The sequence below is a fragment of the Microcaecilia unicolor genome, chromosome 14, assembly GCF_901765095.1.
Source record: "Microcaecilia unicolor chromosome 14, aMicUni1.1, whole genome shotgun sequence".
NCBI classification, from domain to species: domain Eukaryota; kingdom Metazoa; phylum Chordata; class Amphibia; order Gymnophiona; family Siphonopidae; genus Microcaecilia; species Microcaecilia unicolor.
Genome location: NC_044044.1, coordinates 12693362 through 12715049, shown reverse-complemented (window position 1 = coordinate 12715049; position 21688 = coordinate 12693362). Strand labels below are relative to the sequence as shown.

Genomic DNA, 21688 nt, shown 5'->3' with positions numbered 1-21688 from the left:
CATAGCAAAGGTGGGACTTGGGCATGCCTAACACTTGGACGTCTTTGACCCATTATTGAAAAAAACAAGGATGTCCCTGATGAACACTTGGACCTGTTTTTCTTACGACTAAGGCACAAAATATGTCGTGCCAGCCTCTATGCCAGCCTTAGATGTCATACTCAGGTCCATGACAGCAGTATGCAGGTCCCTGGAGCAGTTTTAGTGGGTACTACAGTGCACTTCAGACAGGCAGACGCAGGCCCATACCCCCCTACCTGTTACATTTGTGGAGGGAACAGCAAGCTCTCCAAAACCCACCACAAACCCACTGTACCCATATATAAGTGCCCCCCTTCACCTGTAAGGGCTATGGTAGTGGTGTACAGTTGTGAGTAGTGAGTTTTGGGGGGGTTCAGCACACAAGGTAAGGGAGCTATGTTCCTGGGAGCAATTTATGAAGTCCACTGCAGTGCCCCCTAGGGTGCCCAGTTGCTGTCCTGGCATGTCAGGGGGACCAGTGCATTACAAATGCTGGCTCCTCCCATGACCAAATAGCTTGCATTTGGCCATTTTTGACATGGACGTCTTTGGTTTTGAAAATCGCTGAAAGTCGAAAACGTCCATGTCTAGGGACGACCAAATCTAGGGACATCCAAATTTAAAGGATTTGGATGTCTCCGATGGTATTTTTGAAACAAAAGATGGACGTCCATCTTGTTTCGAAAATATGGGTTCCCCTGCCCCTGGATTTCTCCGCTTTGCAAGGACATCCAAATTGCAACTTGGACGTCCCTTTCGAAAATGCCCCTCCATGTCACGCAACAGTCTGTGACTGGGCTAGCCACTAAGCAGTAATATTCAGCTGAGATACCTGGCTATCTTGCAGAGCCATTCTGGCTGGTCCAACAGTTTTAAGTAATGGCCGGTTAGTGTTTCAACTGTATAACGTCATCAACAGATTGGCCACTGGTCACTTCCTGCATCAGTGACTTTGTGGTCGGCGTGCTGGCACGCTTTTCATTGTCTTTCACTGAATCGTTCTTGTTGCTTGCTGCAGGGGGGGCTGGTTTATGCCAACTACGGCGAGAAGGAAGACTTTCAACTGCTGCAGGACCAAGGCCCCAGCCCCAAGGGCCAACTGGTGATAGTGAGAGTGGGGAAAATTAACTTTGCTGAGAAGGTGAGGAGCCTTGGGAGCCATTGGCTGGGTAATTTTTTTTATCCGGTTGCTATTTAAAGCGATTTCCTAGCTGCTTAAATCGCCTGTGCGGGATTATCCACCAATATTCAATGAAATATCAGCACTGACCACTAAACTGAAAGCCAGCTAGTACAAACTAGCGGTTTGGGGAGTCGGCACGTATGTGATTAAGGGGCCCTTTTACTAAGGCATGTAGTCGCCTACATGCGTCCAACACATATCAATTTGGAGCTACCGCGTGCCCCGGGCGGTAATTCTCTTTTTTACACACGTCCAATACGCGGGGCAGAAAATATTTTCTATGTTCTACCACGTGGCGCTAACCAGGTGGTAATCGGCAGTGTACGCGCGCCGACGATTACCGCCAAGTTTAACGCGCGAGACCTTACCGCTAAGTCAGTGGGTGGCAGTAAGGTCTCAAGCCGAAAATGGATGCGCGCTGGTTTTAAATTTTGCCACACGTCCATTTATGGCCACAAAAAAAAGGCCTTTTTTTCCAGGCACGCTGAAAAATGGACTTGTGTGTGTCCAAAACACGCCCCTACACCAGCACAGGCCGTTTTTTTGGCACGCCTTAGCAAAAGGACCCCTAAGTGCCTACATTCAGTACTTTAACTACCTAAGTTAAGCAGCCACATCAGACCACATAAAAATCCGTCCTATGTTTACGTAGGGTCGCTTAGGTGGTTAAGTGTTGACTATCGCACTTAACCACATAAGAGATAGACAGCTGCATAAACCTGCATATTCAATGCTGGTACCCGGACACGGATTGGCATTGAATATCCAGGAATAATACCGGCAGCAGCTAAAAAACGTTCACCGCCATCGGCTGAATACCTATTCCTATATATATGGTAGTAGGATTCCTGATTGATCACATAATAAACAGCTTCCTCCATGTTTTCCTCCCAGAAGAAAACAGAGAATGAATGTTGACGTCTCTTTCTCTCCCCCATCCTCTTTCCTGCTTTCTCTTCCTTTTTAACTCTCTCATTTTGCCTTTTACTCCCATTCTCTTCTTCTCACTCTCTTCCTCTCTCTGTATCGCCATCCCTCGTTGTCTCCCTCTTTTTCCTTGTCTCTTCCATCTCTTTCTTCTAAAATCATGTCTGCCTCTTTCACTTTCTTCTTCCTTCTCCCTCTTGAATCCACAGGTTGCTAATGCTGAGGCCTTTGGGGCTAAGGGCTTGCTGATCTACCCAGACCCATCTGACTTCCTTCTGGATGTACAGGGACAAAGACTGCCTCGGAGCACAGCCATATATGGACATGTAAGTAATATTGGACGTAAAAGGAAAATTAGAGTTTAATTTAAATTTCCTAACCCACGTTTCCTAATTAGAAATCATAGTTTTCAAAACCATAGAGATCTATTATTTAGGGGTCCTGCCCAAACTCTATTCCAAGAGGCACAAAGGTGGGAGATTCTATAGATATGGCGCCTGAAAAATCCATGCAAAGCCTAGGCGTATTATCTAAAGTACACCTACATTTTATAGAATAGGCCTAAATTTCCACACAGTATATAGAATGCACCAAGTGGCTCACCATGCAACTAAACTTGGTCGCGTCGTGTAAATACTGACACCTAAATTAGGCAAAGAGGGGTGTATTCTAAAATAATGTGCATCGATTTTAGAAACGCCCACACCCCCCTATGGCCACATCCCCTGTTCAACTATGTGACTTAGAATTTAGGTGACCACGTTATAGAATACACTTACCGAGTTATGCACATAAACCTCAATGCCAATTAGTGCTAACATCTAGTTAACAGCGCTGATTAGCTAATTAACCAATAAATTTATGCGCATTGTCATAGAATACGCCTTGATTTCCATGTGGAATTTCAGGCGCCATATATAGAATCCAGGGGAAAATGTTTATGTTTACTAGACTTTAATATACCGCCTTTCAACCCATGGCACCAAGGGGGTCAACAACACCATATACAACAGATTGGAATAGGAAACGGAGAGCATAAGAAAGCAAGTGGCAGAGGTAGGCTTCCTGAAAATACTTTTCCTTATTAGGCATTGGATCCATACTTTATTCCAGGGTGAGCACAAAATCCAGTCCCTGGATTTCTTCCTGTCCTCAGGGAGTGTACCCAGAGTCTATCCTAGTGTGGACACTGTATAGAGGAAAGGTCAACACTCACGCAGGAGTGCCCAGTTTGGAGAAGATTATCTATAAAACATGCTATCCAAAAAGGATGGTAAGGCTGTAGAAAAACTGATTCCTTCCAACCTACAGTAAACAACTACTAATAAGTAGATTGTGGAAAACAGTGGAAAGTTTATGTTTAAATGTCCATATGCAAATATCTGAAGTCTAAAAAATATGATGGGCAAGAGTGTATGGAATTAAATGAAGATCTACTATAATAAAACTCACCCTCAATGTTCTGATGACAACGTTCTGAAGTCACTCAGTCACTCCCTGAAGGGTTCATGGATTCATGGTGGTGAAGCCACAACACTGACCATGTCTCTCTGCCCCGCCCTCGCATGACGGACCAATCAGAAAAAACACCCTCAACATTCTGAAACACAAAGGACCATCACAACACCGTTCCCAGGCAACACTAGGCAACGTAAGACGGACCAATCAGAGGAAACTACCTGACAATAAGGGAGGAGCATTCCCCAGCAGAATGGCTCATTATCTGGGCAGCACGGAGAGCACAGAACCACCGCTGGAACTAGAGAAGAATATTCCTGCTGTGGGAATGTGCAAAAATAGACTGGCACAGCACATCCTACAACCCCCAAGCAAAAAACAAAACAAAAAAAAAGACACACATCAACAACCTGCACACACACCACTCCCTCACACACACACACACACACAAAAGCCACATGCTAGAGCCCGTTTCATTGGTTTCGGAAACGGGCCTTTTTTACTAGTATTGACATAATAGGTATCTCAGAAACCTAATGGAAAACTACTGCGATGCCAAGGTACAGAATTTATCAAATTGAGAGTAGAGTAGACAGAAGTGGTAGTGATGTGACACTATATGTTAAGGATTCTTTAGAGTCAAATAGGACACAAATTCTGTGGGGAAACAAGCTGCATTCTGGAATCTCTGTGCATAGCAGTTCCATGCATGGGAAAGAGTAAGCTGTGGAATTTGTTACCATGGGATACAGCAGGGGCGTAGCCAGACACCCACATTTGGGTGGGCCTGGGCCCAAGATGGGTGGGCAGAACTCCGCCTTTCCCACAGGTGATTTGGTCTCTCACTCTCTTGCCTGCATGGCATATAGTCTCTCAAACATCCCCCCTGCCCTGCATACCTTTTAAATAGCAGACTTTCACCAGCAGCAAGCAGCAACTAATATACACTGCTCATGTTGGCCCCACAGTCTTCCCTCTGATGCAACTTCCTGTTTCCACATGGGAATACATCAGAAGGAAGGCTGTTATGCAGGAGGGACAGTTGTTGGGAGTTTTCGGCTGGTGGAGCTTGGGGATCCCTGCCAGCCACATCATAGGTGTGCTGCTACTGGGTGGGCCTGTGCCCAAAATGGGTGGGCCTGGGCCCATTCAGGCCCACCCTTGGCTACGCCACTGGGATACAGTGAAGACATTTAGCAGAACAAGTTTTAAAAGGGGTTTGGTATAAATTCTTAGATGTCCATAAACAACTACCAGCTGAGTAGACCTCAGAAGGCTACTGCTCATCCCCGGGAGGGAGCTGCAAGGAAATGATCTACTGTTTAGGATCTACTGAGTACTTCCTAGTGATCAGGTTTCACCACTGTTGCAGAGAGTACGCAGGCTTGATGGACCTTTGGTCTGACCCAGCAAGGCAAATCTTATGTTTTTCGATCTCCTCCTCTTGTTAGGGGTTACACCAGAGGAGTAGCTATGTGGCGCTCAAGGGGAGCAGCTACTCTCCCAAATGGATTTTTGAAACGACGACTATGTGGATCTGTTTCACAAAAGGTCTGCTCCCTCTGATGTCAAAACCTGGCTATGCTTCCGGGTTGCACCTAGAGTGCCTTCAGTGGGACAGAGAATCTACTTCCTGGTTATTCACCTTCTCTAACATGTTTCCTTGCTGTATTAATCGTTTTTCTTTTTTTCTGGTCCCACAGGTACATATGGGCACTGGGGACCCATACACACCAGGGTTTCCATCCTTCAATCACACCCAGTTCCCTCCCATTGAATCTTCGGGTCTTCCAAAAATTCTGGCACAGCCCATCAGTGCCAATGCTGCCGTGAAGCTGTTGAGGTGATGGTCTGTTCTGTCTCTTTTCATTACAATTTTCATAGAAACAACAATGAGGACACATTTCAGCATATGTAAGAATGTGATCTCAGGCTGCTGACAAGTGTCCTACAGGTGAAAACGTCTAGCATATAGTAACATAGCACATAATGGCAGATAGAAACCAATTGGTCCATAACGATGAATGCCATGTGTTGATAAGAAAATCAGTCACCCACTGATAAATGTCATCCACCGGTAGGTGTGCTCATTAATAACCTGTTAACAGTGCATAAGAGTGTTGTGCATTGAAAAGAGTACTCATTACTCACAAAGTGTATGCCAGGTTGTCCTTTCTTGATATGCATGCCTACTACCCAGTGCTGGGCTGCAGAGACTCATTGTGGGACTGAAAAGTGGGGCCATGTTTAAAAAAAAAAAAACACAGGCATAGGGCCAGCCCTGATCCAATGTAAAAGTTTCTAGTTTTCACCCTTGGTAAAATTACTTGACTGCTGCTCATTGGTGAAAATGGGAATCTATTTTGGCAAGTAGAACTGGCTCCCTATGTACAGTTAGAGAAGAGTGGAATGCACATCGTTACATTCCTATCTTCCTCCTGTTTCAGTGCTTTGTCAGGCCCTCCTGCCCCACTGGAATGGAGGAGCCCATATCGGCTGGGCTCCAACTTCAGTGATCCCACAAGACAGGTCCAGCTCCAGGTGAACAATTACAAGTCATCTGTCATGATCAACAACATCTTTGGATGCATTGAAGGACAGGTGGAGCCTGGTGAGTACAAACCTTCTCTTGAAATGTAGGCTTTCCTATATTCACATTATCCAAAATAGCATGATCAACAGTGGATCCTAGGTAATGGCTCCCTACTGTGGGCAAGTTGTGCATTTTCCATCTATCTACAATATGCAACGAAGGAAAATGTCAAGTGGGCGTCACGGGCAGCTAATCAGGCTGAAAGCAGTAATTCAGTTCAAATTTATTTGCTATGCCACAGTAGAGCTTATGTGGTACCTTCTCATCTCGTCCCCACTTATTTCTACAGGAGCAGGCAGATACATACAAAAAAAAGGAAACTTTCTGGTCAGTTTTAACAACTACTCAGTAGAAAGCTGGGTCTGACAATTCCTGTAATCAATATGCAGCCAGTCTAGTGGCATGTCCAGACAGAAATATTTGGGGTGGCACCAGGGACGCAAGCTAAGTTTGGAGGGGGGCAAGCCAAAGCAACTTTTCTGCACATCATGCCGTCCACACCACACACCCCTCCCCTCTCTACCCCCATTTTTAAATTAGCAAAGTAGGACACCATGGAGTGGAGGAGTAGCCTAGTGGTTAGTGCAGTGGACTTTGATCCTGGGGAAATGGGTTCAATTCCCACTGCAGCTCCTTGTGATTCTGGGCAAGTCACTTAACCCTCCATTGCCCCTGGTACAAATAAGTACCTGTATATATACCATGTAAACCGCTTTGAATGTAGTTGCAAAAACCTCAGAAAGGCGGTATATCAAGTCCCATTTCCCTTTCCCCCTTTCCCTTATGACATCACAATATCAGAAGTGAGCCAAGTATCGGGCAATCAAGCCACTGTGACATCACTGATGAGGTTGGCTCTTATTGGTGGAATGAGTGGAGGAGTAGCCTAGTGGTTAGTGCAGCAGACTTTGATCCTGGGGAACTGAGTTCAATTCCTACTGCAGCTTCTTGTGATTCTGGGCAAGTCACTTAACCCTCCATTGCCCCTGGTACAAAATAAGTACCTGAATATATGTAAACCGCTTTGAATGTAGTTGCAAAAACCTCAGAAAGGCGGTATATCAAGTCCCTTCCCTTTCCCCTTCTATGCATAAAGAAATCCTCTCCCCAGTGACGTAGCAAGGGGGGGGGGCAGGGAGGTGCGGTCCGCCCCGAGTGTCAGCTCGGGGGGGGTGCTCCCTGCCAGCTCCCCCCCCCTTGGCGAATCGACACCCCCCCGACCAGCTCCCGCACCCTACCTTTAAAAAGAATATCGGGAGGCGAGACGCAGCACCTTGCGCCTGCCCTGCATGTAAAAGAAATGTGGACCGTCGGGACTTCCCTCGCTCTATCTGTCCCGCCCTCCGCTGAAGCAACTTCCTATTTCCACAAGGGCGGGACAGACAGAGCGAGAGAAGGCCCGACGGTCCACATTTCTTTTACGTGCAGGGCAGGCGCAAGGCGCTGCGCCTCGCCTCCCGATATTCTTTTTAAAAGTAGGGTGCGGGAGCTGGTCGGGAGGGGGGGGAAGGGGCAATGTCATCGTGCTGCACCCGTGGGGGGGGGGGTGCAACGGCGAACCGCCCTGGGCGGCAGCCCCCCCCCCCCCCCGCTACGCCACTGCCTCTCTCTCCAGCTACTTTCAGCTACCAGGTAAAACCACCATTATAACTGATTGCACCACACAAAAGGATTTATTGATTGATGCTAAGTCTGGATTCTCTATAGGAATGGACAGCATCTCAATATAAACTCTGCACCTCCAGTTCCCCAACAATGGAGCTCTCTCTCTTACAATACGCTACAGAAAAGATATTCAGATTGTGATTATTGCCTCTGGAGCAGCAGACGCTCCTTCCACTATCAGTCATTTGAAGACCCTACTCCGAAACTACTGGACTTAACATTTCAGAGAGATTTTGAAACTGAACACGCACATAGAATTCCAATGCAATGCAGACTTTCTGCTGTCTTGTATTTCTTTTTCTGTGCATTTAGCACATCTTTAAGTTTCTTGGATTATAGACTGCATGGTCTTCATTACTAGTGGTGGAGATTTGAAATCATTTTTATATTATGGTAGCTCTGTACACAGGAGGCCATCTTGTATTTCTGTGTCTCCACACCGGGGTTATGTGCACTGTTGTGTCTAGTTTTTATGACAGGTTTTACTTACTGATTGGACTTATATATTATTTGTACTTATTCTTTCTTTGCTCAGAAATTTAATATTTTTCACAGGATAAATATAGGTAATATATTTTGTAGGTTGACTGCATCCTGACTTTTAAGTTCCAATAATACTTATTTTATTTTTGCCTTTTAATGTATTTTCCTTAAATGTTAAAAGCTTTAATAATCCTGTAAAATATTTAAAAAAAAAAACGTTTTAACTTACATAAACAAACCAGTTTTCTCCTGACATTGTGCTTTTCAGGAGACACATCTTACTGATGCAAAATCTCTTAAGATCAAAACATCATGGTCTTTACCCCTCTATATTTTCGCTTGCTCTGTACAAAAAGGGTGCTCTCATAATTTTAATAAGGCAGAGGCCTGATATTTCATTATTGTCACAAGTTACTCATCCTAATGGATCACCAGCGCAAACCACACTGTATAAAGGAAATTGAGGCACATTCAATGTATTGTAGAAAAACACTAGACTCGACACGGCCGTGGGCATTCCTAAAAATTAGGCGATTATAATATCCTAATGGTCAACCATAACAGTGTAATATATAGGTTTCATTGATGTACTGAACCTATAGGCAACCGTTTGACACACTTTAGAATTCTGAGGCAGGCCGATGGGCCGAAACATGGCCTGTGTTGATTCTAGTGTGATCTACAATAAAGGAATTTGTGGCACATTTATCCCCCAGATTCTATATAGTGCAACTAGCGTTACGTGTACAGATCTGGGTGTATTGCATGCACAACTCAATTGGTTAACAAGCCAATCCACTCCTACCATAGCTGAGATATTTAACCATCTCTCTGACCTCATGTGCACCTTTCGTTAAATTAGTCACCTTATTTTCTAACTCCTCTTACTCTCTTACCTATCTATATGGTCCATCTTTGATTATACCCTACGCTGTCTATTAAAATGTTCTATTATGTATTGTGTTGACATTGCAAGTAGTATATCATGCCATACTTTGTATTGTTATTTGAATATTTTTACTGCTGTAAATTGCCTATTGCTCATGTTTGATCAATTCTTACTGTACACCGCCTTGAGTGAATTCTTTCAAAAAGGCGGTAAATAAATCTTAATAAATAAAATTATCGGCAGTAAATGGCACTAATTAGAATTTACACACACTGCTTGCTAAGCGTATTCCATAAAGTAATCCGTGTAAATTCTACGATGTGGATCTCAAACGTGGGTGTGACCATGGGAGGAGCATGGGCGGCCAGTGTTATAGAATGACCCGTTCTGCACCTAAAGTGTAGGTCATTACCGTACGGTTACTGCGTGAGACTTTACCGCTAGGTCAATGGCTGGTGGTAAGGTCGCAGACCCAAAATGGGCGAGCGGCAATTTTCATTTTGCCATAAGTCCATTTTCTGCAAAAATTTCCAAAAAGGCATTGTTTGCAGGTTGCGCTGAAAAATGATTCTGCGCGCGCTCAAAACACACGCCTACACTACCGCAGGCCATTTTTCAGTGCACCTTTAAAAGGAGCCCTAAATTTGTACTGTTATTTGAATTTTTCAGTGCTGTTAATTGTCTATTGCTTATGTTTGACTTATTCTTGCTGTACACAGCCTTGAGCGAATTCCTTCTAAAAAGGCAGTAAATAAATCCTAATAAATAAATTAAATAAATATGATAGGGTTTGGGCACTATTATAATATTGTACTTAATTGATCTCTCCCTCTTTACTTTTGTGTTTCTTTTCCTGAGCTCATGTGAATGAATATAGCCCTGTCAATCTTGTTTGACCATTTGGGATTGTTTCTTTTTCTTATGTTTCTTTTTTTTGTTATTATTGGAAAATTTAATAAAACATTTTGAACAAAAAAAATAAAGACTCATAAGCACCTATGTTGCCTTTATAAAATAGGCTCAGTTTTCCAGCTCTGGTGCCCTTCTATAAAATTACCCTCCATATGTTTTGAACAGGTATAATGAAGGCAGGAAAAGAGGGGAGGAATTGTTCTGTGGAAAATGACGACTGTAATTCCTCATAGGAGGCAGATGACTAGCAAACATAGAAAGAAGGGAAGGAGGACAGATAACCGAGGGATAGGATAATTATGGGCTTCTGTCATCTGTACAGATCACTACATTGTGATTGGAGCTCAGCGTGACTCGTGGGGCCCAGGAGCTGCGAAGTCTGGAGTGGGTACCGCCATTCTGCTGGAACTGGCACGCACTTTTGTGGCTATGGTGAAGAATGGTAAGCGTTTGTTTTTTTATTTTTTTTAACAGTCTTAGAAGAAGAATGATGTACACTGATCCCCTAGTGATGGTGGGAGGGGAAAACGTCCAGTGGAGTAAGGCCACAAAGCTTCAGCCATCTACATCTTGGCCGGTAGGCCCATCCGTAATAGATTTAGGCCTTCTGCCACCTGCATTTCTCTTTCCCCACCTTCCTCGAAAATTTAAACATGGAAAAGAAAGGATTTTGGATTCAGCACATGCCTTTTTTTAGTAGTAGGTCAAGGAGAGTTATAGTCAAGGCACAGGGTAGAGCCTCAGTGGAATGGCACTTGTGTTGGATCTTCCACTATGCTGTGAAAAGTTCGCAAGCAGACTGATCCCAGCAAGAATCTCTTTGGCGCCACCCTGACCATGGGATCTGTGGGTTCTAAATCCACCGGCGACTCTTTCTCTTCTGAGTTGGAAGTGCTGGGAAAAAAGGCCTGGGTAGAGGAGTGGGAGAGAGATATTTTATATACCTGGTCACTTTCAAGTCCTGTGGATTAGTAGAAATGGTGGAGGAGAGAACAAGCCTGACCCTAATACTTTCACCTTCTTCTCCTCTCAGCTGACTATAGTACCCTCCCCCAAGACCTGACCACAACATCCTCCTTCATTCTCACCAGGTCTGATTGAAATATTCTCATTCACACACATTCTTACCCCCTTCCCTTCTTGATCTGATCCCAGCATGCTATTTCCTTCCACTTCTCAGGCCCAACCTCAACCACACCTTTTTTTTTTCTCTCTGCTGCTCCCTCCCCTCCTCCCATCTCTTCAGCCATAGCCACCACTCTTGTCACTTTTTTCAGTCCCTGCAGTTTGATTTATTGCCACTGCAGCCTCCATAACTTCCTCCTTTGGCTTGTCTGGTTGGTGTTCCAGCCTGCAAAGGCCAACGACACACCTCCTTTTGGCCCAGCCTCACACTCTTTCCAGCCTGATCAGGCCAATGACGTGACTCCAGTATCAACATCCAGAGCTTTCCAGTGATTCCTTAGAGACCTGGCAATTTATGCAAGTTCCTAGAGTGTCCCGTGAAATCCAGAAGAGTTCCTAGATATAATAATGAAGCAAGCAGTGGGATTTTGTTGGTGTTATCAGTTGGGTCCAGATAATTCAGGGAAGACTGAGCCAGTCTTCATTTATCTCCTCTTGCACCCGACCCTTCTCATTCTCTAGGAAAAGTAGGAACCGCAGGGCTGCTTCAGTCTATGCTGATGGCTTGGAGCCATCTGATCACTCATAATAATGGTTCTCACCTGACCACTCTGGATTGCAAGATAACCACAATTAATATGCATGAGTCTGGAGACCCAGTTTATGCAAATCTCTCTCATGCATGTTCATTGTGGTTATCCTGAAAGCCAGACCAGTTTGGTGTGTTTCTAGGACAGAGCAGAGAAATATTGATTTATAGGAAGAAGGTTGGATAGGACAGGATGGGTGTTCTGCCCTCTGGGTGTGATTTGCGTGCTGCTTAAACCAGAGTATAAAACATCACTATGAGAAGACTCAGAACTCTTAAACCAAAATCTTCTTTAATGCAGTAATCAAACAAGGAAAAATAACTTACAGTTCAGATGTGCTGGACAAGAGTTTTTGCCTTGCAAACTGGGAGTCTGTTCTCCACCAGCTCTCTCCATGCAAGAGAGAAACTGGGAGTAATTCAACAACACACTGAGAAATAATGTTGTTTATACTGGTAATATCTCAATAGTGTCATAGTAGCTGGAAGGGGGGGTCATACACCAAAATACATAGGCAATTTCAGTTCACAGAGGAGATATGCTGCAGACCAACTATACTGAACCAAAGGAGAGATGTTTAGAGAACAAGGCAAGCCAATAGAAAGAGTCCCATAAGACACAGCGAACTAAACATATGCTCTGAAAGAGCCTACAGGGATTTGTAATCTAATTACATATCCTATCATCTGCCTCCATGCAACTGGTGGGGGGGGCAACGGGACATTGGGGTGGGTGCAGGGATAGTGTAGTGAGCACTACTGGTCATTGTATAAAGTTCCTCCCTTTACACGACAGGGTTTCAACTGAGAAGGAGTCTGCTGTTCGTCAGCTGGGACGCTGGGGAGTTTGGCAGCGTTGGCGCTACAGAGTGGCTTGAGGTAATGACTTTGCCAAGGCAGCGTTGGTGCTACAGAGTGGCTTGAGGTAATGACTTTGCCGAGGGGAGTGTGTGTATTTGTATATATATATATATATATATATATGGGAGAGGGGAGGAGAATATTTCTTCCCCGCTCAATGTTCCACTCAGATGGCAGCAGAAAGTCATTGAGCTCTGCAGAGCGTTCCTTCGTCACAGAGTTAAGGTAATCCCCGTCCATTCTTCTTTCAAAACTCATCTAGTTTTTCTGGATTTTTCCTTCTTTTTTCCCCCTCCTCTGCTCTCTCTCTCTCTCCCCCCCTATCCATCTGTCACTATCATTCTCTCTTACTTGCCCATCTCCCTCTTTACCTCCCTTTCTACCCTTTCTTTTCTGCCAGCTTCTAAGCGCTCCAGGTCCTATGTAAAACGTATTTCTTAGGGGGGGAATCACTGATTAGTTGATTTCAGCAGTTCACTCTAAATTCAGTCCTCCTTTCTTGGCCTCTCTCCTCCATCTCCTTTTCTTTTTTTTTTTTCTTGGCAGGGCTTGACGGCAAAAAGCACAGTATCTCTGTTCAGCTGTCATTTCCACCCTGATTGGAGAAAATCATTTTACTGTTTTATATTTTCCTGGGATTGGACGATAACCCATACAGAAGACAGCATTACAGATTCATAGCACAAAATATTAATCCAAAAAGCATGGATTAACTTTTTGTGTGCCGAATAAGATTACTGCGACTACTTCCACACTTTGGATCCAAATTGGAATGAGAACTGCACTCAGCTTCAGGGGGGCTCCTAGTGGCATAGGGACCCCCTAGGCAATTGCTAAACTAGCCCCCCCCCCTCTCCTGGGGGCCCTTTTACTAAGCCACGCTAAAACATGGCCAGCGCTGTTAACACGTGCGTTTCCTGCGCACTATGGCCACATGTAGCCCGGCGGTAAAATGGCCACATCTGTATATTTTTCAGTAATGGCCTCGCGCTAAATTTCTCAATTAGCATGTGGCCATTACCACAGGAGTCCTTACCGCTACCTATTTTGTACGCGCTAAGGGCTCCTCGATAACCTCATGCTAATCAGGCAATGCATGGCAATGTGCCCGTGTTACCCAATTATCGCAGGGCATGCCTACTCTCCACCTATTGACATGCCTCCTGTGCTAAAAAAATAAAAACTATGTTTCAGCACAGGATTAGTGCACGCAGATCACTGTACTCCCGTGGGGTACCTCAGCATATCCTGCGGCAGTCCTTTTTGGCATGCAGTAGGCATGCACTAGTACATTCCAGGGCTTAGTGAAAGGGCTTCTTAACGTGGATTGATTCTAATGATTGCTGTATGAGAGACTTTCTGCCTGCCCTTTTAGTAACTATCCATCACATGTTCTCCTCTCCTCAGGGTTAGGGTGGTGCTTTGCCCACTCCATCTATCCCCCCACCACCCTTCTCACTCATCTCTCTGTTCTGTTTCCAGGGATATCTCACCATGTTACACCTGAAGGCTGCGGCCTACATCAGCTTAGATAACGCCATCCTGGGTAAGAGGATTGCTTGGATATTATACCCAAAATTGTGCCATTACTGTTCTGATAAACCACAATTACCTGTCAGGTTCTATGTGGGTTACAAAAAAGAAGACTCAGACAATCCTAAGGAATTAGAAATTTAAATAAATTAACTAAATTCAAAAATTTCCCTCTCTCATCACAATTCCTAAATTGACATACTCTCTAAAACATACTTGCAAAACAAAAATGTTTTATTGCCCTTCTAAAGATAAAATAATTTCTCTGCATAATTGGCGGCCAGTAAGATATTCCACATTGAAGTTGCTTGATATGGAAGCGATGATGTTAACTGTTTTGTAAAAATCTGTGTTTATTAACTGCTGGGTAACAGAAAATCATCTGAGCCCTGAAAGAATTAACTCTACCTCCATTTAACATCTGGGTAAAATGGACCACAGAGGCTGAAACTCTCACATAGAAGATTTTGAATGTTATCATGCATAATTTAACAATTACCCTGGCCTCAACAGGTAACCCATGAAATGCAAGAAAAAAAATGGGGTGACCCTCTCAAATCTGTGCTGAAAAAATTAATCCAAGGGCCACATTCTGAATTGTCTTTAATTTCCTAACGAGTAGCTTGGAACATCCCAAATAGACTACATTACAATAGTTCATTTTAGAGAGTAACAGTGATCACAACAGCGGCGTACAGAGGGCAGGGCAGTGGGGGCGGTCCACCCCGGGTGCACGCTGCTGGAGGGGTGCAGAGATCAGCCACGCGGCTGTCAGCTCCACTGGTTCCCTGCTTCCTCTGCCCTGGAACAGGTTACAGGAAATGAGGGAGGGACCAGAGGCAGAGCTAAGAGAGAAGGGAAGGCAGGCTGAAGCACCGAGTCTGCTCGCCTTTCACTGCTGCCGCTGGACCCCAAGGTAAGAACTTTTAAATTCTGGGCGGCATGCAGGAAGGAGAGGAGCAGGCAAAGGACTGAGAGAAGAGGGCGGGCAACGCAGGTCAGGCTGGCTGGGAACTTCCATTCCGGGACCGGGCGGGTCAAATATCAGGGGTGCTCGAGCACCCATGGAGTAGGCGCCTATGCCTGCATGTCCAGCAATTCTTCCCTCCCCTCCATGTCCAGTGATTCTCCTCTTCCCTGCCCTGCCATCCATGTACCGCGATTCTCTCCTCTACTGTCCTCCCATCCCATCCCATCCATTCTCCTCTGCCCTGCCCTCCCCTTCCTTCCTCCCTCCGCGATTCTCTCCTCCCCTCAATTTGTATCTGAACATTCTCTGGCTGGCTGGCTGGTGCTAGCTTCCCTTCCCTCTCACTGTTCCACCCTCTGACGTCATTACGTTTTGATGCAAGGGCGGGGCAATGAGTGGTTATGGATGTTATGAACCCAGGCATCCAGATATAGAACGTTGGAGGTGCAAATTATTATATAGGATACCAAAACATGTATATACGTCTCCTTCGGTGTTTGGAAAAACCAACTTGCCCTACTCCTTCTCCTAGCTTGACTAACTCTCGTAGGGATTAAGCATACCTTCACCTTTGTTGGGTGCCTTTGTATGTTTCCGGTGACCAGCATTGAATACCTGAGGGATTTGTGGCTAGTTTAAACTTCACCGGTCAAGCCTTTTTGCTGTCCTGACTTTATCTGGATACTTACCTCTCAGTGAGACTTATCCAGGTAGAAGAAGCCTCTTCTACTTGGATAAGGCCTTTTAAATATTGACTCCTTTATATCTGACAGAGGAGTGAGTTCAGCATTTGTCATTAAGGGGTGCTTTTACTAAAGCGAGCTGAAAAATGGGCTGCGCTAATGTAGGCACGTGTTTTGGGCGCAAGCAAATCCATTTTTCAGCGGGCCTGTAAAAATGGCCTTTTAAAAATTTTTGCTGAAAATGGACGTGCGGCAAAATTAAAATCGGCACGTGTCCATTTTGGGTCTGAGACCTTACTGCCACCCACTGACTTAGCGGTAAGGTCTCATGCGGTAACCGTGCGGTAATCGTCTTTACGCGTAGAATGACGATTACTGCCCGGTTTCTGCCGCGCACAGGAAAATAAAAATTATTTTCCAGTGCACGTAGTGAACGCACGTAAAAATGAAATTACTGCCCGGGCCATGTGGTAGCCGGGTGGTAACTCCAAATTGACAACATGTAGGATGCGTGTACATGCCTACGCAGCTCAGTAAAAGAGCCTGTCACAGAGGTGACTGTTAACAGCTTAGTGCAAAATGATTTATGATTTATAGTGGCGAAGGAGGAGATGTTGTAGTAATGCACGATGTAACTTTAACAGGGCTGCTTGGACCCAACTCATGTTTTGGTCTTTGCCTTTTAGGAGATGAGAAGTTGCTGGCCAAAACCAGCCCCTTGCTCACAAGTCTTATTGAAAACATTATTCATCAGGTAAAGTGTGACTTGTGCTGCCCCAACCCCCCCCCCCCCCCCCCCCCCCCCATTCAAAACCACTTAACTGACCAAAAACTGCATTTGGCCAGTTAAATAGCACTTAGCCGGCTATCCAGCGATATTCAGCGGGAGATAGCCGGCTGTCTCCTGCTGAATATTGCTGGTTAGCACTTAGCGGATAGCCAGTTGTATTACTACTACTACTACGTATAATTTCTATAGCGCTACTAGACGTACGCAGCGCTGTACACTTGAACATGAAGAGACAGTCCCTGCTCGACAGAGCTTACAATCTAATCAGGCCAGAAAAACAGGACAAACAAGAGATAAGGGAATATTAAAATGAGAATGATAAAATAAGGCTTCTGAATAAGTGAATAAGGGTTAGGAGTTAAAAGCAGCATCAAAAAAGGTGGGCTTTTAGCTTAGATTTGAAGACGACCAGAGATGGAGCTTGACGTACCGGCTCAGGAAGTCTATTCCAGGCATATCGTGCAGCAAGATAAAAGGAACGGAGTCTGGAGTTAGCGGTGAAGGAGAAGGATGCAGATAAGAGATTTACCCAGTGAATGGAGTTCCCGGGGAGGTGTGTAGGGAGAGATAAGAGTGGAGAGGTACTGAGGAGCTGCAGACTGAATGCACTTATAGGTCAATAAGAGGAGTTTGAACTGTATGCGGAAACAGATAGGAAGCCAGTGAAGTGACTTGAGGAGAGGGCTAATATGAGCATAACGACACTGGCGGAATATTAGTCGTGCAGCAGAATTTTGAACAGATTGAACAGGAGAGAGATGGCTAAGTGGGAGGAGACCTGTGAGAAGCTTGTGCGATATAACTGGCTATCTACAGATTTTCAGCGTATCGCTGGCTAAGTTTGGCGGCCAAATCTCACTGCATCAGTACCAGGTTGATCTTTGGTGGGTTTCAACTTAAGCCAGCCAGCGCTGACTATTGACTTGGCTGGTTAAGTTGGAACCAGCCAAAAATAAACCCGATATTCAATGTCGGTCACTGAATATCCCAGCTCAGCCCTGACCATGGGAGGCAGCCCGGCTACCTCCTGTGGTCTGGATATCGCCCCCCACCCCCCTGGAATTCTTTAATCTCAGTTCTTAATGCTTTGTCTCTCCACTTTTGTTTCCTGGTCAATGCAGGTAGACAGCCCTAAGAGGAGTGGGCAGAGCATCTACGATCAGGTGGTGCCCCAAGGTGCCAAGTGGGAAAACCATGTGTAAGTGATGAAGCTGAGACACAATCATGTGCTAGTGATTCTGCTGTGATCAAATCAAATGTTAACAATCAAGTAATGAGCCACCCCCACCTCCTTATCCCTGGCTCATTTCAACCTTCTCCTCCTGCGTTTCCTACCCCCTTCTTACTTGCCCATCCCACCTATCTGCATATCTCCATCATTATTCTGTTATACCACAGCTTGCATTCTCTCTGCTATACCTTGTAACCCCTATTACTATGTAAGCCGCATTGAACCTGCCTCGAGTGGGAAAGCGCGGCGTACAAATGTAACAAATAAATAAATAAACAAACAAGATGGTGAGGGGCACGTCAGCGAACTTTGAAAAACAGCATGTAGAGGTGTGCCAGGGCACTTTTTGTTCTTTTTGAAGTGGTTGACTCTAAGAAGTGGATATATATGGTTATCAGACTCACCACAAAATGTAATATTTTGCCACAATGCAGGTGCCGTTAACACCGAAACATGTTGGGCTTTTCCAATAATTGGTTCTGAAGTCTGGTGTGAAGCCTGGAACCACGTTTTAGCATGATTGACCTTCTAATGTCATTGACTTTCAATAAAACTCTAATTTGAGCCTATTGAGTTGCCCTACTGGCCCTTATGTCCTCTGCACATATTTTGCAGTTGGCTATCGCCTCTTTCTTTTTGTACCTAAAAGGCCTTACACATTTTAGCTGCAAAAGAAGTCAGTCTTCAAATTCAGCGCAGGTGGTTATCTTTTGTTCGAAAATTTGTTTGCCGGCTTAAAACTATAGTTACACCTTCGTAGTTAGGTAGCACTCTTATATAACGTTGTGCTTTCTATATGCAGAATACGACCGCTGTCCGTGGATAGTGGAGCCTATGCATTCACCGCCTTTGGAGGGGTCCCTGCTGTGGAGTTCACCTTCACAGAGGTGAGCAAAGAATGAGAGAACTATGCGGATTCTTGTATACCTTTTACTGCAAGACCATTCATTCCCACTCAGAGACATTCACCCTCCTCTCCACACACACATTCATACACTGGCAGAGCTGGTGGACTGTATCTGACTCCTGCCCTTCAGTATCCCCTGCTATTCCAACTCTGACACCTCTCCCCCCTCCCCAACTACGTAAAACTTTGCTAATGCACTTCAAATTTGACCTTCAACACTCAATGTTTTTCTAGTACTGAGATTCTGCCAATGGACATCATTCCTGCCTTACACTGGATGAGCAATCAGCACCAGTACCCACCTACAGCTCTGTAACCATGTCATCACTGCCAAATTGTGAACCATTATTTCTTTGTGTATCTTTGCTACTAGGGTGCCCAGACTTATCCATTCCTGAACACCAAGCTGGATACTTATGAGCGCCTGAACCAAATGGTGCAGGGTCGGCTGCCTGCCGTGGCCAAGAGCCTTGCAGAGGTGGTGGGGTTGCTGATCATGAAGCTGAGCCATGACCAGCTCCTACCACTGGACTACAGCTGCTACAGTGAGGTGGTGCTTCAACACATCACTCGGTTCAATGAATTCGCAAGTGAACTGAAGGTGAGGGCACCAGCAGGGTCTCATGCGAGCTGAAGATGAGAGACACCAGCATGGTCTTGTGTGTGCTGAGGATGAGGAGTATCAGCAGGTTCTCATTTGAACAGAGGGGAACTGCTGTGTTACACAAAAAATCACAGCATCATGTTGAATAAATGTTGAAATGAACTGAAGCACACTTGAATTAGAGAGAGGAAAAGACACCTTAGCAAACTGAACTGGAAGACTCCAATTTGTCTTTCCACAACTGGTTCCTTTAGCTTTCATCGATCATTTAAAAAAAAAAAACCAACCTATTTTAGATTTTTTGTGTATTGCTTATATTACTTGTAAGAGCTTCAATTCAAACTTATTTCAATGCAAAACTTTCTAATGTTAACTCGGTATATAGGCTGTCTCAAGGAGTTTTTTTAAGAATAACATCAAGTTAGCACTAGAAAGTTTTGCGTGAAATAAGTTCGCATTGAGTTTGCACAAATAAGTGAAGCAACACATAAAACATTTGAAAATGGAGGAGTTTTTATGAAAGATAAAGGAACCGGTTGTGGAAAGACAAATTGGAGTCTTCCAGTTCGGTTGCTAAGGTCTCTTTTTCTCTCTTTAACTCAAGTGTGCATCCGTTCAGTTCCACATTTATGCAACATGGTGCTGTGATTTGTGTGTAGGCTACACTGTTTTGCACTGGGTGTTTATTTTATTCATTTGTTGCATTTGTATCCCACATTTTCCCACCTCTTTGCAGGCTCAATGTGGCTTACATGGTACAGTACTCGGCATTAACTGATTTCATTTAAAAACAAATACAAGTTACGAGTAATGTCAAGGTGATATTATGGTAGAGTGAGATACATGTATGGTAAAGACAATTGGGGAGAACTTAATGAGGAAAAGGAAGAGTTAGGATATGTCCGGTATGATCTTTCACTGTATTACCTGTTTGGGAACTGGTATGTTCTCATATGGAGTGGAGGAGTGGCCTAGTGGTTAGGGTGGTGGACTTTGGTCCTGGGGAACTGAGGAACTGAGTTCGATTCCCGGCACAGGCAGCTCCTTGTGACTCTGGGCAAGTCACTTAACCCTCCATTGCCTGCCGCATTGAGTCTGCCATGAGTGGGAAAGCGTGGGGTACAAATGTAACAAAAAATAAATAAAATATAAGGGTAAGGCAAGGAGCAACAAAATGCTCACTCATGTGTGAGCTGAAGATGAAGGCCATGAGCTGGGTCTCATGCAAAGATGGTGAGATCTCTCTTTGTTCCTCTTCCCTGCAGTCCCGCAGTTTGACTCTGCAGTGGATGTATTCTGCTCGTGGTGATTACATGCGTGCGGCAAACAAACTGAAAAATGACATCTATGGCTCAGATGAGAAAAGCGAAAAGCTGAACCGCATGTATAATGTCCGAATCATGAGGGTAAGTGTGTAGAGAGATTGGGTACCTGCCACATTTTCTGATCAGATGAAGGGTCGCAGGGGCAGCTCAAGATCCATTAAACAATCCATGCTTTCTACCCCTTTCTTGGCAAAGAGTAAATACAGTCTTCCATGTTTTATTGGGAGGTGCCAGCAGACTCTTCATGTCTGCTGGCACCTCCCAATAAGAAAAGAAGAAGCGGGAGATTGACCACAGCCAACCAGAGACTGGAGGGGCATAAACTTGAGTGAAAAACGTTTACTAATAAAAGACTCGACACAATGTTGTGTTTCGACCGCTAGGCCTGCTTCAGGAGTCTGTATGTCTTTTATTAATAAACGGTTTTCACTCAAGTTTATGCCCCTCCAGTTTCTGGTTGCCGTGGTCAATCTCCCACTTCTTTTCTTCTGGATTGCTCCGTGGGACCTATGAGTTCTCCGCGTTTGTGGATTCTCTTGGGCACCTCCCAATAAAACACATCAACAACAACAGAAACACTGTCACACAGGATGGGATTGTTCAAAAATTAAAGTTTTCTGGGGTACTTGATGAAGATAAGGAGATATCGCAAAACAAGCATGATTAAGTGTGGCCAATCAACAACGAGGAATAAATATGGGAGTGTGCATTCAGACGTCATCAGGCTGGTAGAAAAAAAAATCAACCACCTCAAAATGTGTTGCTGTTAGAAATATCATTCAGTTAGAAACAGTCTGTCTTAACAATCTGACTTTTAGCCAGAAAAAATGACACCACTCGATCCTCCCGTTCAAACCCGCTGGGGTCAGCGAGTTTAAACGGAAGATCCACCGCTGTTCATTCTGCAGAAGCAAGTGTTTCCTGTTATCCCCAATTTGA

General features: G+C 44.7%; 1 protein-coding gene across 2 annotated transcripts in view; it reads left to right on the top strand.

Moving 5' to 3' along the window:
* TFR2 (transferrin receptor 2) overlaps nt 1-21688 on the top strand; it is a 67208-nt gene that overhangs the window by 42935 nt on the left and 2585 nt on the right. For both annotated transcript variants that reach the window (XM_030187686.1, XM_030187685.1), the window contains 12 exons: nt 1040-1162; nt 2341-2457; nt 5293-5432; nt 6037-6200; nt 10454-10573; nt 12642-12724; nt 14189-14252; nt 16579-16646; nt 17804-17880; nt 18716-18800; nt 19194-19421; nt 20690-20830. In XM_030187686.1, the coding sequence (XP_030043546.1) occupies nt 1040-1162; nt 2341-2457; nt 5293-5432; nt 6037-6200; nt 10454-10573; nt 12642-12724; nt 14189-14252; nt 16579-16646; nt 17804-17880; nt 18716-18800; nt 19194-19421; nt 20690-20830 (1410 nt within the window). The remainder of the gene's footprint in view (nt 1-1039; nt 1163-2340; nt 2458-5292; nt 5433-6036; nt 6201-10453; nt 10574-12641; nt 12725-14188; nt 14253-16578; nt 16647-17803; nt 17881-18715; nt 18801-19193; nt 19422-20689; nt 20831-21688) is intronic.